General features: G+C 39.1%; 2 protein-coding genes across 5 annotated transcripts; one reads left to right on the forward strand and one right to left on the reverse strand.

Moving 5' to 3' along the window:
• Nucleotides 1–1443: 1443 nt before the first annotated feature.
• On the reverse strand, nt 1444–27148 carry LOC140947810 (uncharacterized). Of its 4 annotated transcripts, none has more exons than XM_073397007.1 (5): nt 27115–27148; nt 15136–15227; nt 14673–14726; nt 13320–13373; nt 1444–8030 (listed from the first exon to the last, which is right to left on the reverse strand). In XM_073397007.1, the coding sequence occupies exons 2-5, from the start codon at nt 15200–15202 to the stop codon at nt 5788–5790; spliced, it is 2418 nt and encodes an 805-aa protein (XP_073253108.1). In that variant the 5' UTR covers nt 15203–15227; nt 27115–27148; the 3' UTR covers nt 1444–5787. The 4 variants fall into 4 exon arrangements, with proteins under 4 accessions (XP_073253108.1, XP_073253110.1, XP_073253107.1 ...); XM_073397009.1 differs by lacking the exon at nt 27115–27148 and adding an exon at nt 23433–23487 and having other exon boundaries at nt 1444–7979; XM_073397006.1 differs by lacking the exon at nt 27115–27148 and adding an exon at nt 23433–23487.
• On the forward strand, nt 20325–21873 carry LOC140948909 (uncharacterized). The gene is made up of 2 exons (XM_073398174.1): nt 20325–20345; nt 20981–21873. The coding sequence occupies exons 1-2, from the start codon at nt 20325–20327 to the stop codon at nt 21695–21697; spliced, it is 738 nt and encodes a 245-aa protein (XP_073254275.1). The 3' UTR covers nt 21698–21873.
• Nucleotides 27149–27551: the final 403 nt, after the last annotated feature.

A 27551-nucleotide genomic window follows, 5' to 3' on the forward strand; every position in this document is an offset into this window, starting at 1 on the left:
CATACAAATCCTTATATTTTGAATGTTATGCAACAATGCCGATGCTCGCCGATGCTCATATTTCGAGCTTGGGCTACCTTTGCTACTACCGCGCGTGCGTGAAATTAAATTCTGGCCATGTCCCAGCATTGCTGGCCCAACGATATACAAAAAATTCACCCTCTAATGTTCCTCAACATTTTTGGTAGAGGGAGGGGAAAGGGAGATTTTGAATCTGCTCTTTCATGCACTCCTCCAAACAGATTTCTTTATTACATGGGGGCAATGCACTCATGGACCAGGGTGCTTTTATGGTCTCCATCTCATGTTGTGTTCAACTGTTGCCTTTTATACTGGTTCTACATGGTGGCAGCAAACTCTTGAAATGCCTGAAACCATCCTACTACCTCAAGAAGAACTGCCCTCTGAAACTGATGAAAACTTACTTGTTTAGATTCATCTCGTCTATTTGTAAAATTTACAACATAATAAAGAGTAAACTCCGTGCAAACGGACCCAACATTGTTGGATGTTATCTGTTGTGTCCATTTGCACACCGTGTTGCATGTTGTTGCGTGTTATTGGGAGTTCAGTTGCGCAAAGTTTGAAACCAGTCAAACTTTTAGCTACGTGCAAACAGAGGCAACAACTCCCAACATTGTTGGGCCAACAAAGTTGGGAGTTGTTGCATCCGTTTGCACGTATAGTTTTACAATCAACCTATCGGTCAACAACTTTATCGACCTATATGTTTTATTTGTTTATCACACGTAAACCCCCCAAATTGAAACAACAGATTAGAAATAAATTTAATGACAAAGTTTATCAAAAGTTTTAAATTAATTAAAGTATAACAACTTTTGAAAACCTTTGTCGTCAAAAAAAAGGTGTAAGTGTCACTGTTTTTCTGAGTATTTTTAATCTTAAGTTATTGATATTTTGATTTTTCATCAGTGTAATTGAGCTTCAAAAGTGATCTGCAACTGGTTTTGTTTTACTTCGCTTCAGAATCTCTGTAATTGGTCCAGACAACTCGCACCACCCAGTGCGGTCCCTAGGAATGTTCCTTTTCTATGCCTTGGTGGAGAAAGCCAAGCTTTTGGAAACAGTTTTTTATACAATTCTTTAAAAAATACACCACAATTTGATCGAACGACTTGTAAGCTTGTGCTTAATGGATAAGCACCTGGCATTCCCTGAAGGAAACAGGTTCAAAACTAGAACCAGCCACAACGTGATCATTAGGGTTCTGTCGCATCTCAAGGAAATTGCTTCTTTTTGCTTTTAGGCCGGATTACTGACTCTTTGAGATACTTTCCTTTTGTCTGACGTACTTGATTTTTGTTTTATGACACCAGAAACTCTGATGATACTCAATCAAATGGCACTCAATTCAGCACAGCTGTACCAGTAATGCTAAGAAATATTCAGTAAAGTTTATGAATACAAAAAAATACTCCTTAATTACTGAGTATTCAAAATGTCTCCCTCTATTATTAATCATTATGAATGAAAAAAAATTAACCAGTGTTAAGAAGGTGATTAAATACACATCGAATCAATGATTAAAAGTTCAGCAAAGCCATAGATTCAAAAAACCTACTTCTATCCGATAACATATATTCAAAATGTCTCAGTCTAGTCTTAAATGCTTTATTCTGAATAGCAAAAAAATCAATGAATTATGAGCTCCAACGACACACAAAACAGATTACACAGGTCAGGAAGTCTACGGATACAAAAATACTACTAACTTATTACTAAGCACCTAAAATGTCTCCATCTAGGCTAAAATACATTACTATGAACTTAACGAAACTCCCTTTTTCTGTCAATTTCCTCTTTCTTCTTCAGCTAACAATCAACTTTTAATACTACACCAATTTATTGCATCTTCAATGTGGTTAACATAATTTGTTCTAAGTGATAAGTGTTTTAAGGGAAAACACGAGCAAGGGTTTTTAAAAACTCTTGCTCGTGATTGTCCTCAAAACGGTTAAAAGTTTGTGATCACGAGGAGGGGGACATGGGGGGCTTACGATATATATAGAGAGGAGAAGTGCGACGTCACGTTACCATGGTAGCATTATTTCTGGATGACAACAAAACCAACGACGACGGCGACAGCAAGGAGAACAGCAAAAAATAATATGTTTATATTAACAAACAACAACTTTGCACGTGCATCATGCTATTTTTGTACATTTCTTTGCCGTCGTTGCACCACTACGACATGAAACTTCTTAATTTCACGAGCCCGCTTTATGGAGTAGGTGAACACGGCACAAAAATTGTCCCTTTCTTTTTCTAAACTTAGATAACAATAGATAAGGTACCAAAGAAAATTTCGCCAAGATTTGCCAAATTAAATGAAATTGAATAAGATCGGTGAAGTTCGAAATAGTGCTAATAGACTTTTAAGTGACTTTATTGGTTTGTTGTCCTCCAAAAATTTTGCTACCATGGCAACGTGACGTAACGACTTTTCCTCTCAATTGCAGTGTTGAGCTTTTTTTCAAGCGGTATTTCGGTAATTTTGATTTTAAAGCGCGGTATTGCGGTATCATTTAGCCCTGTCGTATCTTTGGTCAACGGTATTCGGTAAAAGAAGATCCTTCACAATATTGCGGTAATGTTCATTACGCTCTCCTGTCTAATGCAAGTCAGTATTTTTGAGACTTTTCACTAATGGTAGCACAATTTGTGACGGTTAATCTATGATGAAATTGGTAGGGCATCCTTTTCGATCGTTGTACCGATCATAAATGCGATATCGGTATTTCTTCGATCGACACGGTATTTCGGTATTTGCCAGTTTTTGTTACGGTATTGCTGTATTGGGTACTCCCCCCCCCCCCCCCAAATGTCCCCCTCCACGAGGCGCTCTAACAAAGTGTCAATACGTGTGGTTGAGGAGAACTTTACATTGTCCTTCCTGCTTACAAGTTGGCATTACTGTGGGGATGATCCCACCTTCCTGCATACTATTTGGCATTAACTACTGTACAAGAGAGAATGATCCACCACCCCCCCTCGCCCCACCTTCCCCATCCCTGACAAGCCAAATATATGCTAGGCTTGGACCAGCAATGGGAGTGGATCAAGAGACTATAAAGGGAACAGAGAGGGCATCCCCCATATACACCCTATTCCATAGGTAATTCGTCTCGAGTTATTTTTAGAATCGAGGCGTGGATGTTTCGTGGAGGTTTCGCATGACTAAACGCCGTGCAAAACATGTCGGGCGAAAGGCAATGAAAGCGTAAAAAGATCGAGAGCATTCCTGAATATTGAAGCAAATGAGTCGGCCCTCACCTGGGAAAAAGGAATCGCTGGACTCTTTGACAATCCGTGAAATCAGTTTAACTCGAAATTGTCGTAACCTCAGTGCTTTAATAAAATGAGAAATTTCGCCGGTCTATTGAAACCGGTCGTTTGTACAATTAGGGAGTTTAAGATCCAACGACGCGAACGACAACTAGAACCTCAAAAAAACAATAGGTTTAATTAGCAAAACAACAACTTCGCACGTGCAACACACTTTTTTGTTCATTTCTTTCCTGTTTTTGCACGACTACGACGTGAAAATGCCTAATTTCGCGTTCTATGGAGGACGTAAATAAGCAACGACGAAATTTTATTTCTCTTTCTGAGCTTGAATATGGTCCCTTGAAATTCAGCTTCAGGAGGGTTCGCCTACAATTGACAAAGTAAGTGGGTAGGAATAATCGCTATAAAGACTGGAAAAACTCAAATTTACTTTTTAAGCGACGTTCTTGTCGCCGTCGCGCTGTTGGATCTTAAAGTCCCTAATAAGGCAAGTAGGACGCCAAGTGTTATTTTTGTTGAATAATAAAAGACTAATAAAGGAATAAACATCAAACCAGAAATTGCTCTCTTCAAACTGTAAATTATAAATGATCCTGAGAGAATATTCAGTGTGTTAAGGATTTCCCTGCTGTACTGTTAGCTCCATACAAGAGAGGAAGAGCGATTCTTTTTTGATTTCCATTTCGCTGACACAGCTTTCGCAGAAATCTCGCTGTAGTCGTTTTCGTCGACAAAAGGAATAGCAAAATCGCTCTCCGCGTCTTCCCCCGTTTTGTTCCGCGTCAATTCGTGGAGGACGCATGGCTCTAGCGTGCGGTCGTCCACGCGGAATACATTCGCGCTATGTGATTGGCTGTTGTCCAATCCCCCTTGGGATCTGCGGTTCTAAAAATAAGTCGAGACGAATTACCTGTGGAATAGGGTGTATACGGGGGATGCCCTCTCTGTCCCCTTTATAGTCTCTTGGAGTGGATGGGTGGGGTGCTTCTGCTATCACTGGCCAACATTCGCAGCAACTTACACTTCTATGTAATTCTGTTATATGTTATGAATACTAACCTCGACAGGATTCGTAAACAAACTAGATAAAAGCAATGAAAAGAATGTATGCTCAATACGTTTCATTAGGTGTCATTAGAGGTTTTAAGAAAACTGAATTCAATTGCAAAGCTTAGAAACATCTTCCTAAACAACTCCAATTTTTTCCCAATACTATGGCTAACTAGTAATTTTGCTTCTCATACCACAAGACATTCCTCGAAAACTCGCAGATACACGCCTGTGTAATACGTTAATCTATTAATTGGCTGGCGATTAGAATATTACGAAATACTAAAGCAAATGTTTCAAATCAACAGAATTCAAATCGTCTGTTTAGTCAAAGCTGATTATTCAATGAAATACTTTGATTATTATTTGCTGTTTAGCAAACTTTCATATAAAGTGTTTAAGTCAGAGGCGTTACGGTAGCAACAAAGCTGGCAGTAACACAGTCTGGATGCGAGTATTTGCAATCATATTTTTCTTTAGGAAAAAAATACCTGTTCCATGGTTCTGACAAGTTTCAGGAACACGAGTGGAAATTTTAAAGTTCAAGAAACGCAGCGAAAGCAGGAGCCTCGTATCCTCAAGTTTCCTCAGAGCTCTTTCCTGTCATCTCAAACTTTTACGAGACATTACTAGTTAAGTGTTTTTGTGGAGGTACAGAAGTACGGCGTTTGGCCCGCATATTGCCATTAACTGTTCTCTAATTATTACTTCACGCCGGGTCAGCTGTCGCGATATTTCGGGTCACTTAATTGATGCCAAGGAACTACTTTTACAGCTTTTATCCGTTTGAGCCCAAAGTTTGTAGGATGGTAGAACTTTGTATTCTAAACAATCGTACGTTTTTTGTTTTTCGATTTTAACGGGTTTTGGCGGGAAAATGACGTCAAATGATTGACAACAAAATTGCAATTTCAACTAATGATATAACAAATTAAAGACAAATAGTTTTTCAAAGGGTGGGTTAAAGTCACTTGATTAAGAAGATATTAAGATTTGATTTTTGAATTTCCTGCCATTTTGCTACTATTTTTAAGGAAACACAGGTTCAATTCAAAATGCTATATCTCTTAAAGCAACTGAGCTTTTCAAAAATCTTTTTCTCATTTGCTTCTATCCCGTCATGCTCTTTAAAAAAAAGCTGTTTGTTACGTCACTTGTTGAAGTTTAAATTTTGCTCTCAACCATGTGACCGAATTTTGCCGCCAAAAACCGTTAAAATCGAAAAACAAGATACATACGAATGTTTGGAGTACAAAGTTCTACTATCTTGAAACCTTGGGCTCAAACGGATGAAAACTGTAAAAGTAGTTCCTTGGCTTTAACTAAGTGACCTAAAAGTCGCGACAGCTGACCCGGCGTGCCTTAGTTGATAACTATAGCTGCTGAGAATGCTGACCTTTCCTTTGGCAGTTAGTTGTTCATTCTATATCAGTAGTCGGTTTTGTGTAGCTCAAAGTCTCCACACTTAATTTTCTCAATCCCTGGGGGTGGTTTTAACTTTCGTTGCTCCTCTGGGGCTTCATTGACGATCAGTGCCATTCCCTCAAGCAGGTGCCCGTCTATGTGGCAGTGAAGAAACCAATGGCCAGGATTATCGGATATGAAACTGATGACAACGTATCCCCCGGCAGGGACTGTAACTGTGTCCTTCCTTACCGTATTTCGATATATAGGAAAGAACGGTGGCGTGCTCGCCCACCTTGGTCTGGTACAACTCTTATTGTCGCAACCCTCCTTTGTGCAGTGAACATCATCGCAGAAAATATCTTTGTTGTGCTCTTTGACAAAAAAATTGGTTTGGTTATACTTTGGATATCCAACATGAACAACATAAAATGAATGGCCATGAAGGTGAATTGGATGAGAATGGCTGTTACGGCCAATATTTGAAAACACGAATTGAACAGTTTCCTTGTATGGAATGTCAATCTTATAGACACACGAGCAATTGATTGTCGATGGATTGCAATCAGCACTGGGGTCACAAAGTTTGGACTTCTCGAGAAAATCTTGATTTTGCGTTTGGGGTGGAAAGGAAGGAAGGATGAAATTGCGCCCATTCACTGAACTTGTAGCAGAGGCACCCTCAAAATTGAAGTTCATGAAATGCGTACAATCTCCCCAACTCGCTTTAGGGTTTGGAAGTTCGTTGTCTGGAGTTGGCTCAAGTAAACTAAAGCTTTGAACGTTAATACAGGTGATGTAATAGGAGGGATGGAATTTCTCAAATGGACAGTTCACCGCTTTGCATTGATTGTCTTTGCCGCACTGACGGCATGGAGACGCATTTTTTATACTTTCATATTCTGTGGACGGTACATTATCATCCGGATTTTCCGAGTCTGTGTCTTCTTTGTAGTGCAGAATAGCCTCTGCCACATGATTTAGTGTCGGGTAGGGTGGACCTCCCGCGGTTCTATTTATCTCCAGCGTCTCTGCACGTATCCAGTAGTCTTTTACTTCTTCTCCTGCATCTAGTAGAAAGTCATACCTCTCTCCGGTTTGGATAATGATGTAGTCAACGTCATCTATGGGTTTAATCCAATAGCCGTCTGTGGCCACCACAGTCAACTTATGACCATCAATGGAGAATTTGTAAGCGTACGTTTCTTGGGCTCCAATCAGCCTGAAGCGATATGTCTTTTTGGGCTTAACAGTAAATATACTCAGTCTTGTTTCATTGTATGGAACATCAGCATGTCTTCCTTTGCCATTTATGATTCCAGAAAAATACGGGATAGGGCCAGCCCCTCCGTTATCAAAACTAACTGTAGGCCGAAGTCTCTCGTCACCTTTAGTTGGTACCTCGCCAATCGGCTTGTCTTTATAAAAACCACCAGCTTTAAACTGTGTGAACAGGTCCAAGGATGCCTCATTTTGCCAATCGAGAAGCGTTAAGGTATGCTGATCTGGACGGTCCTCAAATTCACGGTTTAAAATCCGAAAGAGATTTTCCATTCGTTCTTTTTTTTCTTTAACTATAAGACCACCGAATAAGCCATCTGTTCTTTGAGTGCCACTGTGAGAGTGGTACCAAAACGTCCCAGAAGGACTAGCCTTATACTGGTATGAAAAGCTAGATGAGGGTCCTATATGACATTGAGTTACTTGTCCCACACCATCCATATAAGGTGAATCTCTCTGGTGTATCCCATGCCAGTGAACGGAAATACCTTCAGTAGTAAGCTTGTTGTGAACATTAACTATAACAGTTTGCCCCTCGTGAACAATCAAGGTAGGTCCAGGAATTTGTCCGTTGACGGCTATTGCCATGCAGTACGTTTTACCATCTACAAACTGGGGGCTAGTGCAATTCGCATTGTTCAGTGTTGCACATTGTTGTCTGTCAGGGTCACCCAGAGTCACAGGTATTCCACTTTCATTGATATAATAACCCACTCCTTCGAAGCCACGCGTAACCATTCCCATAGGTTCATTTACGATTAACTTTTCATAACTGGTGAAGGTTTGAATTTCGTCAATTTCAAGGTTGAATATACAAGAATCTGCCTCTTCCTTGCATTCACAACTTGATTTGCCATATTCACAATAGAGGGTTTCTTTTTTAGGCCAATGATGATTTCCAAACGGGGGCCCTCTTCGATTCCCAGGATGGTGTCCTGACGGCTCCCTGTGGATCATTTTCTCAGCTTTTACATTGTTGATGAACGCTATTAAGAGAGAATATGGAAAAGGCATTTAGTTGCGTAGCTTAACACGTAAGAACTTGTTTTGTTGAAGTCAAACGCCAAAACTGTATTTACCTTTATTGGTACTTTATTTCACGGGTCTTTAATTTCGCGTTTTCCCGATTGCAAAAAAATCGCAAAAATAAGGACCCGCGAAAATAAATCCTCGTGAAATTTAAGCACGCGAAATTAAATACTCATGTAGAAAATTCAAATCACAGGAAAAAAATATTAACTTGAAATAGCAACATCATATACGGGATATGTATCGACAATATAACTTGTTAACTGGTTAGACTGGTAAACTTCGTTTTGTATATTCAGAGTGAAACAAGGTTAATTTGTAAAGCTTTCACACATTGCTTTACAGGTTAACTAGAGATTTGAGAATGCTTAATTCGCGAAATTTAATGTTCTTTTCTCATATTTGCGCGTTGAAATCGCGAAAATAAAACCTCGCGAAATACTCTCTCGCCAAAATCGCGAAATTAGGTAGCAAAAGCTCACTTACTAGTCGCACCGCGCCTTTATTTAGCCAACTTAAAGTCCGTGATATATATATAGCATCAATACTTTTATGATCTTTTATGTACCCGTATCACCATGATCATTTGCCAGTAGCTTTCTTAACCTCTTTTTAAGGGACCGTACGTTTATTACGTCCCAGTCGGGGAGGGTAGGGGTCAGAAAAGCGTGGTGTATCAAAACTGTACCCCCTTAAAATAATTACATATAACCATTGAACCCCTCCTTGGCAATAAAAATTTTTAAAATGCACCCCCCCCTCCAAACCGTTCTAGACTAAGTCTCTTCTTCCATCCTTGGGCATTGATTTCATAAGCTATAAGATGCCGGTAGTTGACAGCGTAGCGTGTGATTTTGAAGGTGCACGCAGGGGAAGAAACCAGGGGAAGTCTGGGGGCATGCTCCCCCGGAGATTCTTCAAATTTAAGGTCTCGGAAGTACCATCTCTTGCGTTTTCTTCACCATTTTCAGTAAATAAAGACGATCGGTAAAGTATAAACTGTTTACGGCAAACAAGGGTAAAACCGTGGCGCCATCAAGGACGTTACAAGCGGGCGAGATGTGTACCCTTCAGACGGGTAAAACTGTTATAATGCCATCACTATCAATTACGTCCTTGTGCTTGTGTATGTATACGTACGTGTCCAGAATTGCAAGAGAGCTCAGTCTCTCGTCTGTCACGGTCCTTCGTAAAGGAGTTTGCAGTCTCCTCAAACCGCTGAAGCTACGCTCAGCTATGCATGTTGACAGGATAAATCAACAAAGTTATGAGAGCTACATTATACTCCGCGATAGAATTGTAGTTGGCATGGTCAAAAGTCTCAACCATTGCAGGGTCTGTGGCTTCACATTCGGATCCACTTCACTCCACTTAATCAGTAAAAGGATAAAGGAAATCCTAACACAAAAACACCAATACAATGCGAAATATTTATCCCATTTTAATGATTTAAATGCTTTCGGGAAAAGAAAATCTATATATTTTTTTCCGGATTTCAGCTGTATGCATAGGCATATGTGCCTTCATGCACGCTACATTCCTGGTAGCAGAAATAGCTGATAGGTTTCTGGGCCAAGTTTTATACGGGTAACAAAGAACCATAATATAGTTTGACAACTGTTACATAGAAGGCCAGCCCTGTGTCTAAATATTTCGACCCCTCTCACATTTTGTGCATTTTCAAAATTGACCCCCCAAAATCAAGCCTCTTAGAAAATTGTACCCCCCCCCCCCCCAACCCCCCTCCCCTGGGACGTAATAAACGTACGGTCCCTAAGTAGTAGCCAGGTCCTTCATTATGAAACTCGACTAGCCTATAAGTATATACTGTAGACCTCATTTTTTTGGAATGAATATTCAGCGGTTCAGTATACTTTATCGGGGACCAAACATCTGGATTTCGTTGCCTATTTCATTAACCAACTCTTCTTCCACATTTGTTTTTTTAAAAAAATCTTGGAATTATCTCATTGATGGTCATTCTGTCGCTTATTAAGTTTTATGTTTTCTATATACTCTGTTCTCAAGCAGGTAATTACTGAGTAATCTATAGCTAGCTTAAGGAAGCCTATGAATATTTATAAAATAACTATACGATGGCCCAGGAGGGTCACAGTCCAGTATTGGCTTTTGACAGTCCAGTTCTGGTTTTACACAGTCTAGTTTTAGTTTTTACACAGTCCAGTTTTAATTTTTACAGAGTCCAGTTTTAATTTTTACACAGTCCAGTTTTATTTTTTTACACAGTCCAGTTTTAATTTTTACAGAGTCCAGTTTTAATTTTTACACAGTCCAGTTTTATTTTTTTACACAGTCCAGTTCTAATTTTTACAGAGTCTAGTTTTATTTTTTTACACAGTCCAGTTTTAATTTTTACACAGTCCAGTTTTATTTTCTGTGTAGTTACCAGACCTCTCTCGCTCTACTGTAACACGTGTTATCTCTCTTGTATTTCCTTGCGACGATGGATTCAATCATCAGGCAGGTTGTTCAAGGGGAACTGAGACGTTCAAATTCTAGTCGTCCAGAAACTGCGTCTTCTACTTATCAAGATGATCAGGGAAGAAGTGAAAACGAATCAAGTGTGGCTGGATCATCACGAAGTTCGTTTTCATCACGAACAGTGGGCCGTTTGCGGTGTTTCTAAAACGAAGACCCAAAAACGAAGACCTAAGACCCCCAGGCGGGGAGGTACTCCCTTATAGGCGCTTAATGGGGACGTGCAGCCAGCCAGGGTACGTTTTTCGGGATTTTTGTCTTAAACAGGGTATCGATTTTATCATTTTTTGTCTTAATCAGGGTATCGATTTTATCAATTTTTCAAACAGGGTATCTTTTCTTGGACGATAAACACCCTGCGAGGGTCTTCGTTTTAGTCCAGAGCGTCTTTGTTTTAGTCCAAGGGTCTTCGTTTTAGTCCACGGGGTCTTAGGTCTTAGCCCGGGGGAGGGGGGTACTCGATATATTCTTGGGTGGGGAGGTGCGGTCCGGCCCCTGACCCTGTTTAAGACAAAAATCGATACCCTGATTAAGACAAAAAATGATAAAATCGATACCCTGTTTATGACAAAAATCCCGAAAAACATACCCTGGCTAGCTGCACGTCCCCATTAAGCCCTTATAAGGGAGTACCTCCCCGCCTGGGGGTCTTAGGTCTTCGTTTTTGGTCTTCGTTTTAGAAACACCCCAAACGGCCCACTGTTCGTGATGAAAACGAACTTCGTGATGATCCAGCCACACCTGATTCGTTTTCACTTCTTCCCTGATCATCTTGATTAGTAGAAGACGCAGTTTCTGGAAGACTAGAATTTGAACTTCTCAGTTCCTCTCGAACAACCTGCCTGATGATTGAATCCATCGTCGCAAGGAAATACAAAATGGCTGCGGTGAGATAACATGTGTTACAGTAGAGCGAGAGAGGTCTGGTAACTACACAGAAAATAAAACTGGACTGTGTATTGACCGTGTAAAAATAAAACTGGATGCCTTAAACTAAACTTTAGTGTGTTCTTTTCAAGGATGAAAATTTTCCTGCGGTCATTGTGGTACTGTGTGAAAAAATAAAACTGGACTGTGTAAAAATTAAAACTGGACTGTGTAAAAAGATAAAACTGGACTGTGTAAAAATTAAAACTGGACTGTGTAAAAAAAAAACTGGACTGTGTAAAAATTAGAACTGGACTGTGTAAAAAAATAAAACTGGACTGTGTAAAAAAAAAACTGGACTGTGTAAAAATTAGAACTGGACTGTGTAAAAAAATAAAACTGGACTGTGTAAAAATTAAAACTGGACTGTGTAAAAACTAAAATTAGACTGTGTAAAACCATAACTGGACTGTGTAAAACCATAACTGGACTGTCAAAAACCAATACTGGACTGTGACCCTCCTGGGCCATCGTATTACTAAGATAGTACGCGTGCTGTGATTGGCCGAGAGGAGTGTTTGCATGAGAGTATGTAAACATGGTTGTGGCGTCAAGTTGTTTGGCTTTTCGCGCGCTGATAGGCCATTTGCACTAAGAGGTCATGTGACATCGTTTTCATGGAAATGAAAGTTATACGATTTTGCCTTCGAAAAACGATTAGTGGGTCATATTTTAAACTTAATAGTGATTTGGTTTTTCAAACCCGCGCCATTTTCGTAAAATGAGTAAATTCGTAGCTGGTCACGTGACCAAAATGTGATTTTTAAAATTATGAATTATCTCTTTATGAACACAAATTTTGCACTTAATTGAAAAGATGAAGTGGTAACCTTTACAGCATATCTGAGCGTAACTATTTAACGTTTAACAAGGTAAAAGCAAAAAGAAGTTTTGGCCGCCATGTTGGAGGGCAAGAGTATGCCCTCCAACATGGCGGCCAATACAAATCATACTACTTTGATGAAAAATCAAAGTCCCATAAAATATCTCCCTTAAGTGCGTTTCCTTTCAAACTGCGCGTATAAGATAATTTTTATGTGCTCTGTCAATTTTTGGCATCAGCAAGATTCCAACTCATTGTTTAAAGGAAGCAATGGTCACGTGACCTCTTAGTGCAAGTGGCCTACCACGCAAGCACAAATTTGAAAAGGTTTTCGAGCTCAAAACTCGACAAGTTTACTTTATTTACTCATTCCTTCGTCGGCTGAAACTTGGAAAATCGTTACAAAGAAGGTGTGTCAATTTTTCTTCGCTTAAGCTGACATTTTAAGCGAGAAAAATCCGTATTTTGCAAAGCATCTTTTTGCAAAAACAAGAACTGACTACGCGTGCAAGACTTCGTGGACAGAGATTTTGCGACTGGTAAGAATTTCTCTTTTAATCAGTGCCATACAAAGAGTTTTGCGTTTTTTCTCGGGAAATGTATTTTACAAAAGCAATAGAAAACTTTTTTCCTGTTTTTGCATAGCCTGATATGAACACTCGAGGCGTTGGGAGAATTCTCGACAGTTATGCAAACCCTCGACTTCGTCTCGGGTTTGCATAACTGTCTCGAATTCTCCCAACCCCTTTCGTGTTTATATCAGGCTATGCAAACACGGAAAACGTTTTCTATTGAATAGCCTCCCACGCAGACGTTCTTAGGGGTTCGTCACACGTTCCTGTGGCTAATGAATATGAGCTCTCAGTTAGGATTCGTTAGGCTTCCTTGTCACATTAACTTTTTTTAACAATTTATTTGACAGCTATTGTTCAATTCGCTTAATGTTTGTATGTTTTGTGAGTGACTAAATAAATAAATAAACAAAAAGTAAACTTACCTGGACTGTCGTGTTCAGCGACTCGTGGTTCTTCCTTTCGCTTAAAGTGAACAGCTGAAAAAGGCGTAATGATTTTATATGCTCAGCTCCGCAAGTTAGGACATTTTTAAATTGTGTTTTGCAATAACTAGATCCATACACAGAGAGCCAAAACATCTAACAAGTGTCTTTTTGTGGCTACCATTTTGGAAACACTAATGTGTGTGTGTAGAACAGCGATGTATAAGCGCTATATAAATTCCATTATTATTATTATTATTATTATTATTATTATTATTATTATTATTATTGTGTAATTGAGAGTTCGGCAAACTGTTGGTAGAGACTGAAAATAACCGAAATTTCTATCGCTGCCAGACTCACGAAAAGAAAATCTATATATTTTTTTCCGGATTTCAGCTGTATGCATAGGCATATGTGCCTTCATGCACGCTACATTCCTGGTAGCAGAAATAGCTGATAGGTTTCTGGGCAAAGCTTAGCCTGTGCCAGGCTCTCAGATAGTATAGTGGGAACGTATTAAAACGAGCAAAGCGAAAATACTCCCCAGCCCCCTCGCGTTTTTCGCATTTCTTATTACTGAACGACTTTCCACCACCATCTCGGAGCCTGGAACAGGCTAGGCCAAGCTTTATACGGGTAACATTTTATTGTTGGCAAAGAACCATAATATAGTTTGACAACTGTTACATAGAAGGCCAGCCCTGTGTCTTAATATTTCGACCCCTCTCACGTTTTGTGCATTTTCAAAATTGACCCCCCAAAATCAAGCCTCTTAGAAAATTGTACCTCCCCCCAAACCCCCCAACCCCCCCTCCCCTGGGACGTAATAGACGTACGGTCCCTAAGTAGTAGCCAGGTCCATCATTATGAAACTCGACTAGCCTATAAGTATATACTGTAGACCTCAGTTTTGTGGAACGAATATTCAGCGGTTCAGTATCCTTTATCGGGGACCAAACATCTGGATTTCGTTGCCTATTTCATTAACCAACTCTTCTTCCACATTTGTTTTTTTAAAAAAATCTTGGAATTATCTCATTGATGGTCATTCTGTCGCTTATTAAGTTTTATGTTTTCTATATACTCTGTTCGCAAGCAGGTAATTACTGAGTAATCTATAGCTAGCTTAAGGAAGCCTATGAATGATGTAGCCTCACACGCAGACGTTCTTAGGGGTTCGTCACACGTTCCTGTGGCTAATGAATATGAGCTCTCAGTTATGATTCGTTAGGCTTCCTTGCCACATTAACTTTTTTTTAACAATTTATTTGACAGCTATTGTTCAAATCGCCTAATGTTTGTATGTTTTGTGAGTGACTAAATAAATAAATAAACAAAAAATAAACTTACCTCGACTGTCGTGTTCAACGACTCGTGGTTCTTCCTTTCGCTTAAAGTGAACAGCTGAAAAAGACGTAATGATTTTATAAGCTCAGCTCCGCAAGTTAGGTCATTTTTAAATTGTGTTTTGCAATAACTAGATTCATACACAGAGGGCCGAAACATCTAACAAGTGTCTTTTTGTGGCAACCATTTTGGAAACACTAATGTGTGTGTGTGTGTAACTGAGAGTTCGGCAAACTGTTGGTAGAGACTGAAAATAACCGAAATTTCTATCGCTGCCAGACTCACGCAAAACTTGTTTTGAAAGCCGGACTGTTTTTAAAAAGGACGCTCTAAAACTCACGGCTAGAAATAAGTTTATTTTTGACGGTCATATTCTTGTTGCACGTGAAAGATTCCTGTCGGCCTACTAGTTAACAAAATCTAATAATAATAAATCTTACAATAACTTAATAATAAATGTTTGTACCTGATACATAGCATTCCATAACACACAGAGTTACCAAAGCAAACGCCAAAACTGCAGTGCTCTTCATTTTTTCTCTTTGGCAGTTCTGTATACTTAAATAAAACAAGCAAAATTAATTTGACCGGATGACCGAGCGTATCCACCAACCCCTTCCCCTTTACTGTGTGTAAATCAGAAGAGTAAGAATGTCTTTCTTATCTCACAAGACCAAAAGACGACTTAATTACAAGCTAACGAAAATCGTTTAAAAGAATCCAGTATGACGACAGACCAAATGAAAAGTCCCGAATTATGTAAACCATGAATGAAATTACAGCATCATTGAGGGTAAGGCGTGTTTTTGTGGGATGACGATCGAGTAACGAGTCTGAGTCGAGTTTGAGTCTAGTTTTGAGTTAAGATTAAGTAAGGTTTGAGTTACCGTTTTGGGCGTTGTTTTTTTTAATTTTTAAACTCTGTGAATGCGAGTGATAGCAAAGATTATCGGCGTTAAACATATCAAGCGAGTAATTTCAATACAACGTAATTTTTCATTCCTGCAAATGGGAAATGGCGTAGACCGCTGCACCCCTCCCCCCCCCCACCACCTCCTCAGCGCCCCTTCGTTGGAATCCCGCCTTCTAGAACCCTGGAACACATTCTGAACGCCTAAAACAGGCTATTTATCATGAGCAAATTATTTCAAATTAAACGAAAAGAACGTCTAATTACCATCGCTTGAATCCTGTCATCATTTTCCTCGATTTCACTATAAAAGGATCGAAAGACTACCGCAGAAAGCATTCTGCATGCACTCTATATTTCCTATGGTCTCAACAAAAATTCTGAAGAAGGTTAGAGCATCTTAACAAAAGTGAGTTCACGCTGTTTCAAAACTCATCGCTAATATTCCACGTCGTTCAATTTGCCAAACGTTAGTAACTTTTTCTGAATATGAATTCTAAAAGGCCGGTATCTAAGTTAACAAAAAAAAGAAGAAGAATCAAAAAATGGCTGTATGGTGTTCCCGTCCTCCGGAAAATGTGAAATTAGGCAGTTTTACGTCGTGGTGCAACGAGGGCAAAGAAATGTACAAAAAAGGTGATGCGCTCGCAAAGTTGTTGTTTTGCTAATCTAATCTAATCTGCGTATATTGTTGTGCCAGTAATGCTGGGAATTGTTGCGTCCGTTTGAGCGTAGCTAAAAGTTTGACCGGTTTCAAACTTTGCGCAACAAAAAGCAACAACATGCAACAGGGTGTGCAAACGGACGCAACGTGTAACATCCAACAATGTTGCGTCCTTTTGCGTGGAGCTTTAGAGTATCAACACTTTTGTTTAAGTAAAGCCCTGTGCAAACGGACGCAACATTGTTGGATGTTACACGTTGAGTCCGTTTGCACAGCCTGTTGCATGCTGTTGCGTGTTGTTTTGTTGGGAGTTGTTGCATTCGTTTTCACACCACTGAAACACGCAACATTGTTGGCGCAACAATATTGGGGGCCTTTGCGTCCGTTTGCACCCTGAGGGTCCGTGCTGTTCTGTCGTGAATGACAATGGATATCTTCATCTCCTTCAAGCACACGTGGATCCGAAGTCAACCCTTTGTAACTGACTGTTTAACAGGCAATTCGAAAACGAGAATTCGCATTCTCTGAAACGGTTGTACCGCTCTCGCCAAAAAACAAAAACAAAAACAAAACAAAAACTGGGTCGAGCATGTCAAAACTATAGCAGGGAATCTCATAACCTGTCATACTGTTAAACTAACGATTCAGATCCAACACTTTGCAGAAAACTATGGAACCAAACCCTAAAGATTAATGGGCCCCTTATAAAAAGTGAGAAAGGAAAATCCTTACACCTACAGCTAGCGCATGATCAGTGGTCAATTTCTGATAAAGCAAAGATAATGGGCGTGATTCTTTCAGGAAAGCACGTGAAGTCCACCTTATTCATGAATCTAAGACAACTGAGCCTCTGGCCATCAATAAACGTGATGAACTGTAACTATATATAGTATATCTTTTATTTTTTTGTTATCTTGTCTTTTAAAGTAGCCACACCATACCACGTCATATTATGTAATTTCCAGTCATCATTTTACTTCATATTTCTGTAAATTCGTGATATCTCAATAAACCTGATGAAGACTGGTATTGGCCAGTCGAAATATCGCAACTAAACTAACTCTATTTCACCCTGTTTGATCAGTCCCTGTCAAAGTCTTCTTGACTGTAGTAACGTTTTCAAAGATAAGAATCTACAGGAAATCATTGTTACTGTAGCACAAGATCACATGACCTCTCAGTGAAAGAAACATTTGCTAAATTCACACTACGAATCCTCCAAAACAGACTTTACCAGTTAAGGACAAAAAATGAAGAAGCAAATGACGTATTAACAAGTCGTAAATGCCTTGTAGGTATACCAAATCCCCTTTTTTATAGTTTACGAAGGCTAAAACATGTTTTGTGGAAAGGGCGAGTCAGGCTTATGAGCTATTTCGCAATATTTTCAATTTTACTACACAATCAGTGACTTAGAATAGAACAACACTCTAAATTCACTTTGCTTAATCTTTGATCAACAAAAAAGTGGACATATGGAACCTGTGGGTGGGGGGCGCACCCGTTGCATCCCCCCACCCCTTTTCCCTACGAGCCTGTAACAATATGCTACCCCATGATGCTGTTGATCGGCGAAAGCTTGGATTTTGGATTTTTTTTTTTTTTTGAACAGCAGTTTGAAGTCTTTGAGGCCTCACTAGAACAGTTATATATTTTTTTAACCATGGTGCTGAAGGACAACATGAACAGACTCAGTGCTAACCGTTTACTTCTTTTTCTTAACTTTTTGAGGTGAAGTAATAAAGTTCACTAACTGGATGTATCTTTTTCTCTTTAGAGCTAATTTTTACGTCTCGCAAAATACGCAAATGATGCAATTGACGGACGGACACTTTGTTCTACACAAAAAATCTAACACGTCTTTGCACTCAATGGTTCCAATAGTTCAATCCATGGAATTAACTCCAACCAAAGTCTAAGCAAAAGTCTAAGTCACAAAAGGTTACACATGGTTGCGTTTTTAATTCATCGCGTTCTCAAGTTTCTATTTCTGTTTTTTACTCAAGGAATTTGGTGAGCACTGAGCAACATATCACAGTTGCGCCTTATTCTTGGCTATATTATCTAGTCTTGTTTTTATTTAGTTCACGCGAGGACTGCGGAACACCAGAGTGTAGGGACTTTTTGTGTTGATAACTAATAATTCAAATAATTCGTAGGCTTCTTTGTAAAATAACGTCATCAGTGACATCATAAATGAGTGGAAGAAATACTTTATTGTGTACTCTTTCGTGCTAGAAGTAAAATTTCGTGTTTGTCGCGACTTTTGTCATCAAAATAAAAAAGATTGACCAAAGCCAGACAAACATTTCAATTCAGTCACACTGACGTCAATTGTGCTCTCTGCTGTTTACTGCGATTCTGTCCATAGCTATGTATAGTTTTACTTTTAGCAGTTGTATTTTGAAGGCGTATCTCAAGCAGACTTAGGGTAGAAAATTCTAGGTTAAGAAAAAAGTTGTGATCTAATTCTGAGGCAGGAAATTAACTACACGCCAACTTGTGCTCACAAGTAATTTGCATCTAAACACGCACACAAAACAAAATTGCCATTTTTCTTTAATTAACGGCGTGGCACAAAAGTTGTGCACACCTAGTATTCAGCAAAATCAAATTCCGTAGCGAATAATTAACTTCCCGTGAAAATGTGGATTACTTTACAGCACTACAAGTTGCAGACAAAAACAACGTCAACCCGGATGGATGAACAAAAATTACTAAACGCTGAAAAAGTATAAAACCACTTGTCACGTTTTAGCCGCGGGCAGCTAACCTGAAAATCTATTAATCTTCTTTCCAAAGTCTATTTGACTTCAGTTACACTTGTACTTTGGTCCCTAGTGTGAACCGGCTTATTGCTTTTTTGCCTTTCATTTCCCGTTGCCGTCGTCGAAGTCGTTGCTTTATAACGACGGCAATAAGCTCTCTAATGTTTGGATCCATGACCACCACGACAAAAAACCCTTGAATTTGAAGTTACCTGTTCCTTTGAGAAGCAGAAAGCACTTTGCAATGAAAGAGTCCATGCAACAATTAATAGTGCAATTTATTGGAAACCGTAAGATCAGGACACGATGGAATGCTACAAAAGTGCATTGCTCCTGTAGTGCAAGTGCATTACAGGAGCCGCGCAGGGGGTGGGCCGCTTTTTCGGATGGTTTAATTTTTTTTTTTTTTTTACTTTAGTTATCCAGATCTCTCACTTAACACACAAACAAGGTTTAGTAATCTGACAATACTGAACAGCCACAAACAGAACAGACAAACTTTGTCTTGTAGCTGTTGCCAATGAGTTTGTAGCTCTTAATGACAATCGGAAAGACAACTTTGGCACCTTCAAAGAATCTGACTTAAAAATGTCCTGGTGACACTCAACCGTTGCGTGTGTGCGATGTAATAATTACAAATTGATATTACTATTGGCAGCTTTAGAATTGAAATTTTCCCTGGGGAGTATGCCCTCGGACCCCACTAGTTTGCTCACGCTCACGCGTTCGCTCACGCGTGTCTTACAAAATGACTGAAATGTTTGCCTCGACTTCAGCAAGTTCAAAATGATAGGAATACTATTGAACGTTGTGCACGGTCAAGTGCAAAAAAGCTAACAAAAACATGACAAAGTTGTCCGTCGAGCTTCGTAACCATTCCACTTTAATAATTAACAATTATTCTTTGAAATCGAGGTGAATAGTGGCTAAATATTTACCGAGCCGCGAAAGCGGCGAGGTAAATATTCCCAAAGCCACTATTCACCGAGATTGAAAAGAATAGTTGTTTTAGTATATACACACGAAGTGATCTCAACAAAATTAGAAAGGAAACCATTAAAAAGTACGATTTGATTGACAGATCAAATCACGCGTAAGTTTAAAAATAGATCTTTGCAGAATTTTCAAACATGGCAATTCACAAGTTTATCATTTCGCAAACAACAGCGTAATGGCTTAAATGGAACCGCTAAAAGTTTGAACTGTTTCCTTACCCGAGAGGAAAAGTAGAGCTTTGTTGTTTTCTGTTGACTCGCCAAGTTTATAGCCAAAAGGGTTTGTTGTGTCGTTCTTCGCATGAAGTGCTGACAAAAATGGCGGCACGGTTGCTAGAGGTAAGACGTCGTCTTCCTGTATCATTCTTTTTCCTGTTTTCTTGAAACGTAGAATTTGTGTAAACATTTCCTTTTAAATTTGTTTGTCATAAATAAACTTCGATTTTTGAGCCCAAATTTTCTTGTTAGAAAACGCTGAGCGGCTTCTTCTACGCGAATACATGGGAGTTGTAAACAATTCATCGAGCACAAAACTCAGCAACAGTTTTTATTTAGTTCACGCGGGGACTGCGGAACACCAGAGTGTAGGGGCTTTTCCGTGTTATTAACTAATAATTTATAGGCTTGTTTGTAAAATAACGTCATCAGTGACATCATAAATGAGTGGAAGAAATACTTTATTGCGTACTCTTTCGTGCTAGAAGTGAAAATTCGTGCACGTTGATTTCGTGTTTGTCGCGACTTTTGTCATCAAAATAAAAAAAAACTGACAAAAGCCAGACAAACATTTCAGTTTAGTCACACCACGTCAATTGTGCTCTGTGCTGTTTACTGCGATTCTGTCCCTAACCTATGTACCTCAGCATTCTGTATAGTTTTACTTTCAGCAGTTGTATTTTGAAGGTGTATTTCAAGCAGACTTTGGGTAGAAAATTCTGGGTTGAAAGAAAAGTTGTGATCTAATTCTGAGGCAGGTAATCAACTGCACGCTAACTTGTGCTCACAAGTTATTTGCCAAAAGTTGTGCACACCTAGGTACTTACGATACTTCCCCTAAACTAATCATAGGTGGTGACATAATTAAACAAGCTTACTCGGTTAAATCTCTGGGTGTGCATATAGACGAAAACCTTTCATGGAATATGCACATTGAAAAAATAGCCAAGAAAATCGCATCGGGCATTGGAGTAATTAAGCGTTGTAGGCCTTTTGTTAATCGAACCACATTGGAGTCCGTTTTCAATGCCTTAGTTCAACCGTACTTTAATTACTGCTGCGAGGTCTGGGGGCATTGCAACAAAAGTCTTTCGAATAAGCTCCAAAAGTTGCAAAACCGGGCTGCCCGTATTCTAACCTTCTCCAGTTATGACACAAGCGCTGATCCTCTTCTTGAGCAACTCAACTGGAAACGGTTGGATACTCAGCGACAAATACAAGTGGCCACCATGGTCTATAAATCTATACATGGTCTTGCGCCCGACTATCTTGGTTCTCTTTTCACTAAATATAATCCACCTTATAATTTAAGGAACTCTGAAAACAAACTAGCTGTTCCATTGCCCCGCACCAATTTCTTGAAAAATAGCTTTAGCTATAATGGTGCGGTTATCTGGAACAGCTTGTCCCCTGAATTGCGGCAAGCAAAATCACTTAATTCTTTTCGAAATGGTTGTCGCGATTTCTTTGACTGAATCGATAAAACGCACACGGCATCTATGTAAAGCAGAATTTCTTTATTTTCTCTATCTTTACTATTTAAATTTTTAGAGCATGTTTATATAGATTAAAGCAGATTGTAATTTTTTTTTTAATATTATTATTTTATCTGATAGATTTACCGTGTTTAAATAAAAATAAAGTTCAAGTTCAAGTTCTAGTATTAAGCAAAATCAAATTCTGTAGCGAATAATTAACTTCCCGTGAAAATGTGGATTACTTTACAGCTCTTCAAGTTGCAGACAAAAACAACGTCAACCTGGATGAATGAACAAAAATTAATAACAGCTGAAAAAGTATTTGTACCAACAATTTAGAAACCTTGGAACTTTTCATACAAAAACCACTTCTCACGTTTTAGGCGCGCGCAGCCATGCCTGAAAATCTATTGAATCTTCTTTCCAAAGTCTATTTGACTTCAGTTACACTTGCACTTTGGTCCCTAGTGTGAACCGGCTTATCGCTTCATTGCCTTTCATTTCCTGTTGCCGTCGTTAAAACGACGGCAATAAGCTCTCTAATGTTTGGATCCATGGCCACCACGACAAAAAACCCTTGAATTTGAAGTTATCCGTTTCTTTGAGTAGCAGAAAGCACTTTGCAATGAAAGACAGTCCATGCAACAGTTAATAGTGCAATTTATTGGAAACCGTAAGATCAGAACACAATGGAATGCTACAAAAGTCAGTCGCAAGTGCATTACAGGAGCCGCGCAGGGGGTGGGCCGCTTTTTCGGATGGTTTAATTTTTTTTTTTTTTTACTTTGGTTACCCAGATCTGTCACTTAACACACAAACAAGGTTTAGTAATCTGACAATACTGAACAGCCACAAACAGAACAGACAAACTTTGTCTTGTAGCTGTTGCCAATGAGTTTGTAGCTCTTAATGACAATCGGAAAGACAACTTTGCCACCTTGAAAGATTCTGACTTAAAAATGTCCTGGTGACACTCAACCGTTGCGTGTGTGCCGATGTAATAATTACGAATTGATATTACCATTGGCAGTTTTAGATTTGAAATTTTCCCGGGGGAGTGTGCACTTGAAAATCGGCTTCGGGGGCCTTGCATTGACAATATAGTGGAAAAAAGAACAGTTGTTACATTTTTTCTTCTCTTTTGCCCTTGTTTATTACACGATGACCCTTTAATTCTTATTCGTTGTCAGCTATGAAGAGAAATAGGTTAAAACTAGAGACGATATCAGGTATATATAGACCTGAAAAAACAAGTTTTATGTTCGAATAAGAAGACGATAAAAGAACCTTACTCTCACAGAACATGTAAACAGTGCTCACCAATAACATACGCTCATGAAGTGTTTCGATTTCCCTAGCACGGGGTTAGCCACCCGCACCAATCATAAAATTGCAGCAACAAAAATACAAACAAGGTAAAAACAGAAGCAAAAAAGGGTGAAAGTTACACATTTCCTGTAAAATAAAAAGGGCATTTTGGTAACTCAAATTTAACGCAATCTTAACTCAAACTCAACTCTAACTCAACTCAAGCTCGTAACTAGAGAAACAGCCGATCCCTCTTTTTCAACGACAACCCATGCATCTCGTCAGCAGTTCTTCAAGTTTAGGAAAACATCCTTTTTAAGAAACTACTCACAGTCGTAAACTCTTCATCGACTCTTTACAACAAGCTTAACTATCGCCGAGAAAGACTGAGAACGTAAAGCTAAAACTAAAGGAAGCCACTTACTTTGCACAACTTGTCACAAGGTGCCGGAGGCCTAGTCGAAGTGCTCCGGTCAGAACCGAACAACTCGTGTGCAATCAGGAATGTACGCATCGCTTTTATGTGATAAGAATACATTTTAAATTCCTAAAAATAGCCTTCCAGCGTGAGAAAGCACTTAACGCGGAAGCAGGCAAGTTCTGCTCCACGCATGAACAGTAATGTCAACATGTCAGTGGACTGTTGATGTGATTAAAGATGCATATTCTGAGGCTTATTACGCATATTTTGTCGCACTGCACTGGTGGTAATCAAAAACATTCTTCGAATCATAGTTAGTAGAGGAGACTGGTTATGAAAGCCGGCAAACTGTAAAGTTAAAAATAACGGTGCTGTAGTTTTTGTTGGAAACTCCCTGACCGTGCACAATCCTCTGTTTTTTGTTCACAAACTGTGACTGAATAAATTAATGAGATGTTTCTATTGGTCAGCAAGTTCAAAATGGTAGGAATACTATTGAACGTTGTGCATGGTTAAGTCCAAAAATGCTAACAAAAACATGACAAAGAAGTCTGTCGGGCTTCGTAACCATTCCACTTTAATAACTATGTTCGAATGTTTTTTTTAAAATGAATATCAAGTACAAGGATCTGATTCACATACTGTTACCCTTCATTGTCCAGTGAGCAGACAGCGTGACAAGGCAAGGCATATGCTTGATCATTGTATTATCACAACAATTGAAATCACGATTCAGAAACAGGAAAGGTTCAAAACAATGTCCAGTACATCCAAATGCATTCAATTTAACATAATAGCGAGCTTAAGGGAAAGCACTAGATAACATCGACCTATTAACCAGATGAGTCATCGATATGTCAGTGGTGTCTTACAAAATGACTGAAATGTTTGCCTCGACTTCAGCAAGTTCAAAATGATAGGAATACTATTGAACGTTGTGCACGGTCAAGTGCAAAAAAGCTAACAAAAACATGACAAAGTTGTCCGTCGAGCTTCGTAACCATTCCACTTTAATAATTAACAATTATTCTTTGAAATCGAGGTGAATAGTGGCTAAATATTTACCGAGCCGCGAAAGCGGCGAGGTAAATATTCCCAAAGCCACTATTCACCGAGATTGAAAAGAATAGTTGTTTTAGTATATACACACGAAGTGATCTCAACAAAATTAGAAAGGAAACCATTAAAAAGTACGATTTGATTGACAGATCAAATCACACGTAAGTTTAAAAATAGATCTTTGCAGAATTTTCAAACATGGCAATTCACAAGTTTATCATTTCGCAAACAACAGCGTAATGGCTTAAATGGAACCGCTAAAAGTTTGAACTGTTTCCTTACCCGAGAGGAAAAGTAGAGCTTTGTTGTTTTCTGTTGACTCGCCAAGTTTATAGCCAAAAGGGTTTGTTGTGTCGTTCTTCGCATGAAGTGCTGACAAAAATGGCGGCACGGTTGCTAGAGGTAAGACGTCGTCTTCCTGTATCATTCTTTTTCCTGTTTTCTTGAAACGTAGAATTTGTGTAAACATTTCCTTTTAAATTTGTTTGTCTTGAGCCCAAATTTTCTTGTTAGAAAACGCTGAGCGGCTTCTTCTACGCGAATACATGGGAGTTGTAAACAATTCATCGAGCACAAAACTCAGCAACAGTTTTTATTTAGTTCACGCGGGGACTGCGGAACACCAGAGTGTAGGGACTTTTTCGTGTTATTAACTAATAATTTATAGGCTTGTTTGTAAAATAACGTCATCAGTGACATCATAAATGAGTGGAAGAAATACTTTATTGCGTACTCTTTCATGCTAGAAGTGAAAATTCGTGCACGTTGATTTCGTGTTTGTCGCGACTTTTGTCATCAAAATAAAAAAAACTGACAAAAGCCAGACAAACATTTCAGTTTAGTCACACCACGTCAATTGTGCTCTGTGCTGTTTACTGCGATTCTGTCCCTAACCTATGTACCTCAGCATTCTGTATAGTTTTACTTTCAGCAGTTGTATTTTGAAGGTGTATTTCAAGCAGACTTTGGGTAGAAAATTCTGGGTTGAAAGAAAAGTTGTGATCTAATTCTGAGGCAGGTAATCAACTGCACGCCAACTTGTGCTCACAAGTTATTTGCCAAAAGTTGTGCACACCTAGTATTAAGCAAAATCAAATTCTGTAGCGAATAATTAACTTCCCGTGAAAATGTGGATTACTTTACAGCTCTTCAAGTTGCAGACAAAAACAACGTCAACCTGGATGAATGAACAAAAATTAATAACAGCTGAAAAAGTATTTGTACCAACAATTTAGAAACCTTGGAACTTTTCATACAAAAACCACTTCTCACGTTTTAGGCGCGCGCAGCCATGCCTGAAAATCTATTGAATCTTCTTTCCAAAGTCTATTTGACTTCAGTTACACTTGCACTTTGGTCCCTAGTGTGAACCGGCCTATTGCTTCATTGCCTTTCATTTCCCGTTGCCGTCGTCAAAACGACGGCAATAAGCTCTCTAATGTTTGGATCCATGGCCACCACGACAAAAAACCCTTGAATTTGAAGTTATCCGTTTCTTTGAGTAGCAGAAAGCACTTTGCAATGAAAGACAGTCCATGCAACAATTAATAGTACAATTTATTGGAAACCGTAAGATCAGAACACAATGGAATGCTACAAAAGTCAGTCGCAAGTGCATTACAGGAGCCGCGCAGGGGGTGGGCCGCTTTTTCGGATGGTTTAATTTTTTTTTTTTTACTTTGGTTACCCAGATCTGTCACTTAACACACAAACAAGGTTTAGTAATCTGACAATACTGAACAGCCACAAACAGAACAGACAAACTTTGTCTTGTAGCTGTTGCCAATGAGTTTGTAGCTCTTAATGACAATCGGAAAGACAACTTTGCCACCTTGAAAGATTCTGACTTAAAAATGTCCTGGTGACACTCAACCGTTGCGTGTGTGCCGATGTAATAATTACAAATTGATATTACCATTGGCAGTTTTAGATTTGAAATTTTCCGGGGGGAGTGTGCACTTGAAAATCGGCTTCGGGGGCCTTGCATTGACAATATAGTGGAAAAAAGAACAGTTGTTACATTTTTTCTTCTCTTTTGCCCTTGTTTATTACACGATGACCCTTTAATTCTTATTCGTTGTCAGCTATGAAGAGAAATAGGTTAAAACTAGAGACGATATCAGGTATATATAGACCTGAAAAAACAAGTTTTATGTTCGAATAAGAAGACGATAAAAGAACCTTACTCTCACAGAACATGTAAACAGTGCTCACCAATAACATACGCTCATGAAGTGTTTCGATTTCCCTAGCACGGGGTTAGCCACCCGCACCAATCATAAAATTGCAGCAACAAAAATACAAACAAGGTAAAAACAGAAGCAAAAAAGGGTGAAAGTTACACATTTCCTGTAAAATAAAAAGGGCATTTTGGTAACTCAAATTTAACGCAATCTTAACTCAAACTCAACTCTAACTCAACTCAAGCTCGTAACTAGAGAAACAGCCGATCCCTCTTTTTCAACGACAACCCATGCATCTCGTCAGCAGTTCTTCAAGTTTAGGAAAACATCCTTTTTAAGAAACTACTCACAGTCGTAAACTCTTCATCGACTCTTTACAACAAGCTTAACTATCGCCGAGAAAGACTGAGAACTCAAAGCTAAAACTAAAGGAAGCCACTTACTTTGCACAACTTGTCACAAGGTGCCAGAGGCCTAGTCGAAGTGCTCCGGTCAGAACCGAACAACTCGTGTGCAATCAGGAATGTACGCACCGCTTTTATGTGATAAGAATACATTTTAAATTCCTAAAAATAGCCTTCCAGCGTGAGAAAGCACTTAACGCGGAAGCAGGCAAGTTCTGCTCCACGCATGAACAGTAATGTCAACATGTCAGTGGACTGTTGATGTGATTAAAGATGCATATTCTGAGGCTTATTACGCATATTTTGTCGCACTGCACTGGTGGTAATCAAAAACATTCTTCGAATCATAGTTAGTAGAGGAGACTGGTTATGAAAGCCGGCAAACTGTAAAGTTAAAAATAACGGTGCTGTAGTTTTTGTTGGAAACTCCCTGACCGTGCACAATCCTCTGTTTTTTGTTCACAAACTGTGACTGA

This window comes from Porites lutea, chromosome 9 (assembly GCF_958299795.1).
Source record: "Porites lutea chromosome 9, jaPorLute2.1, whole genome shotgun sequence".
NCBI lineage: Eukaryota > Metazoa > Cnidaria > Anthozoa > Scleractinia > Poritidae > Porites > Porites lutea.

Coding starts and splice junctions, on each gene's coding strand:
- LOC140947810 (XM_073397007.1), bottom strand. CDS start 15,202: ATGAAGAGCACTGCAGTTTTGGCGTTTGCTTTGGTAACTCTGTGTGTT. Junction 13,374..14,672: donor CGTTGAACACGACAGTCGAG/GTAAGTTTATTT, acceptor CGCCTTTTTCAG/CTGTTCACTTTAAGCGAAAG. Junction 8,031..13,319: donor CGCTGAACACGACAGTCCAG/GTAAGTTTACTT, acceptor CTCTCTTAATAG/CGTTCATCAACAATGTAAAA.
- LOC140948909 (XM_073398174.1), top strand. CDS start 20,325: ATGGCGGCACGGTTGCTAGAG. Junction 20,346..20,980: donor TGGCGGCACGGTTGCTAGAG/GTAAGACGTCGT, acceptor ATTCTGAGGCAG/GTAATCAACTGCACGCTAAC.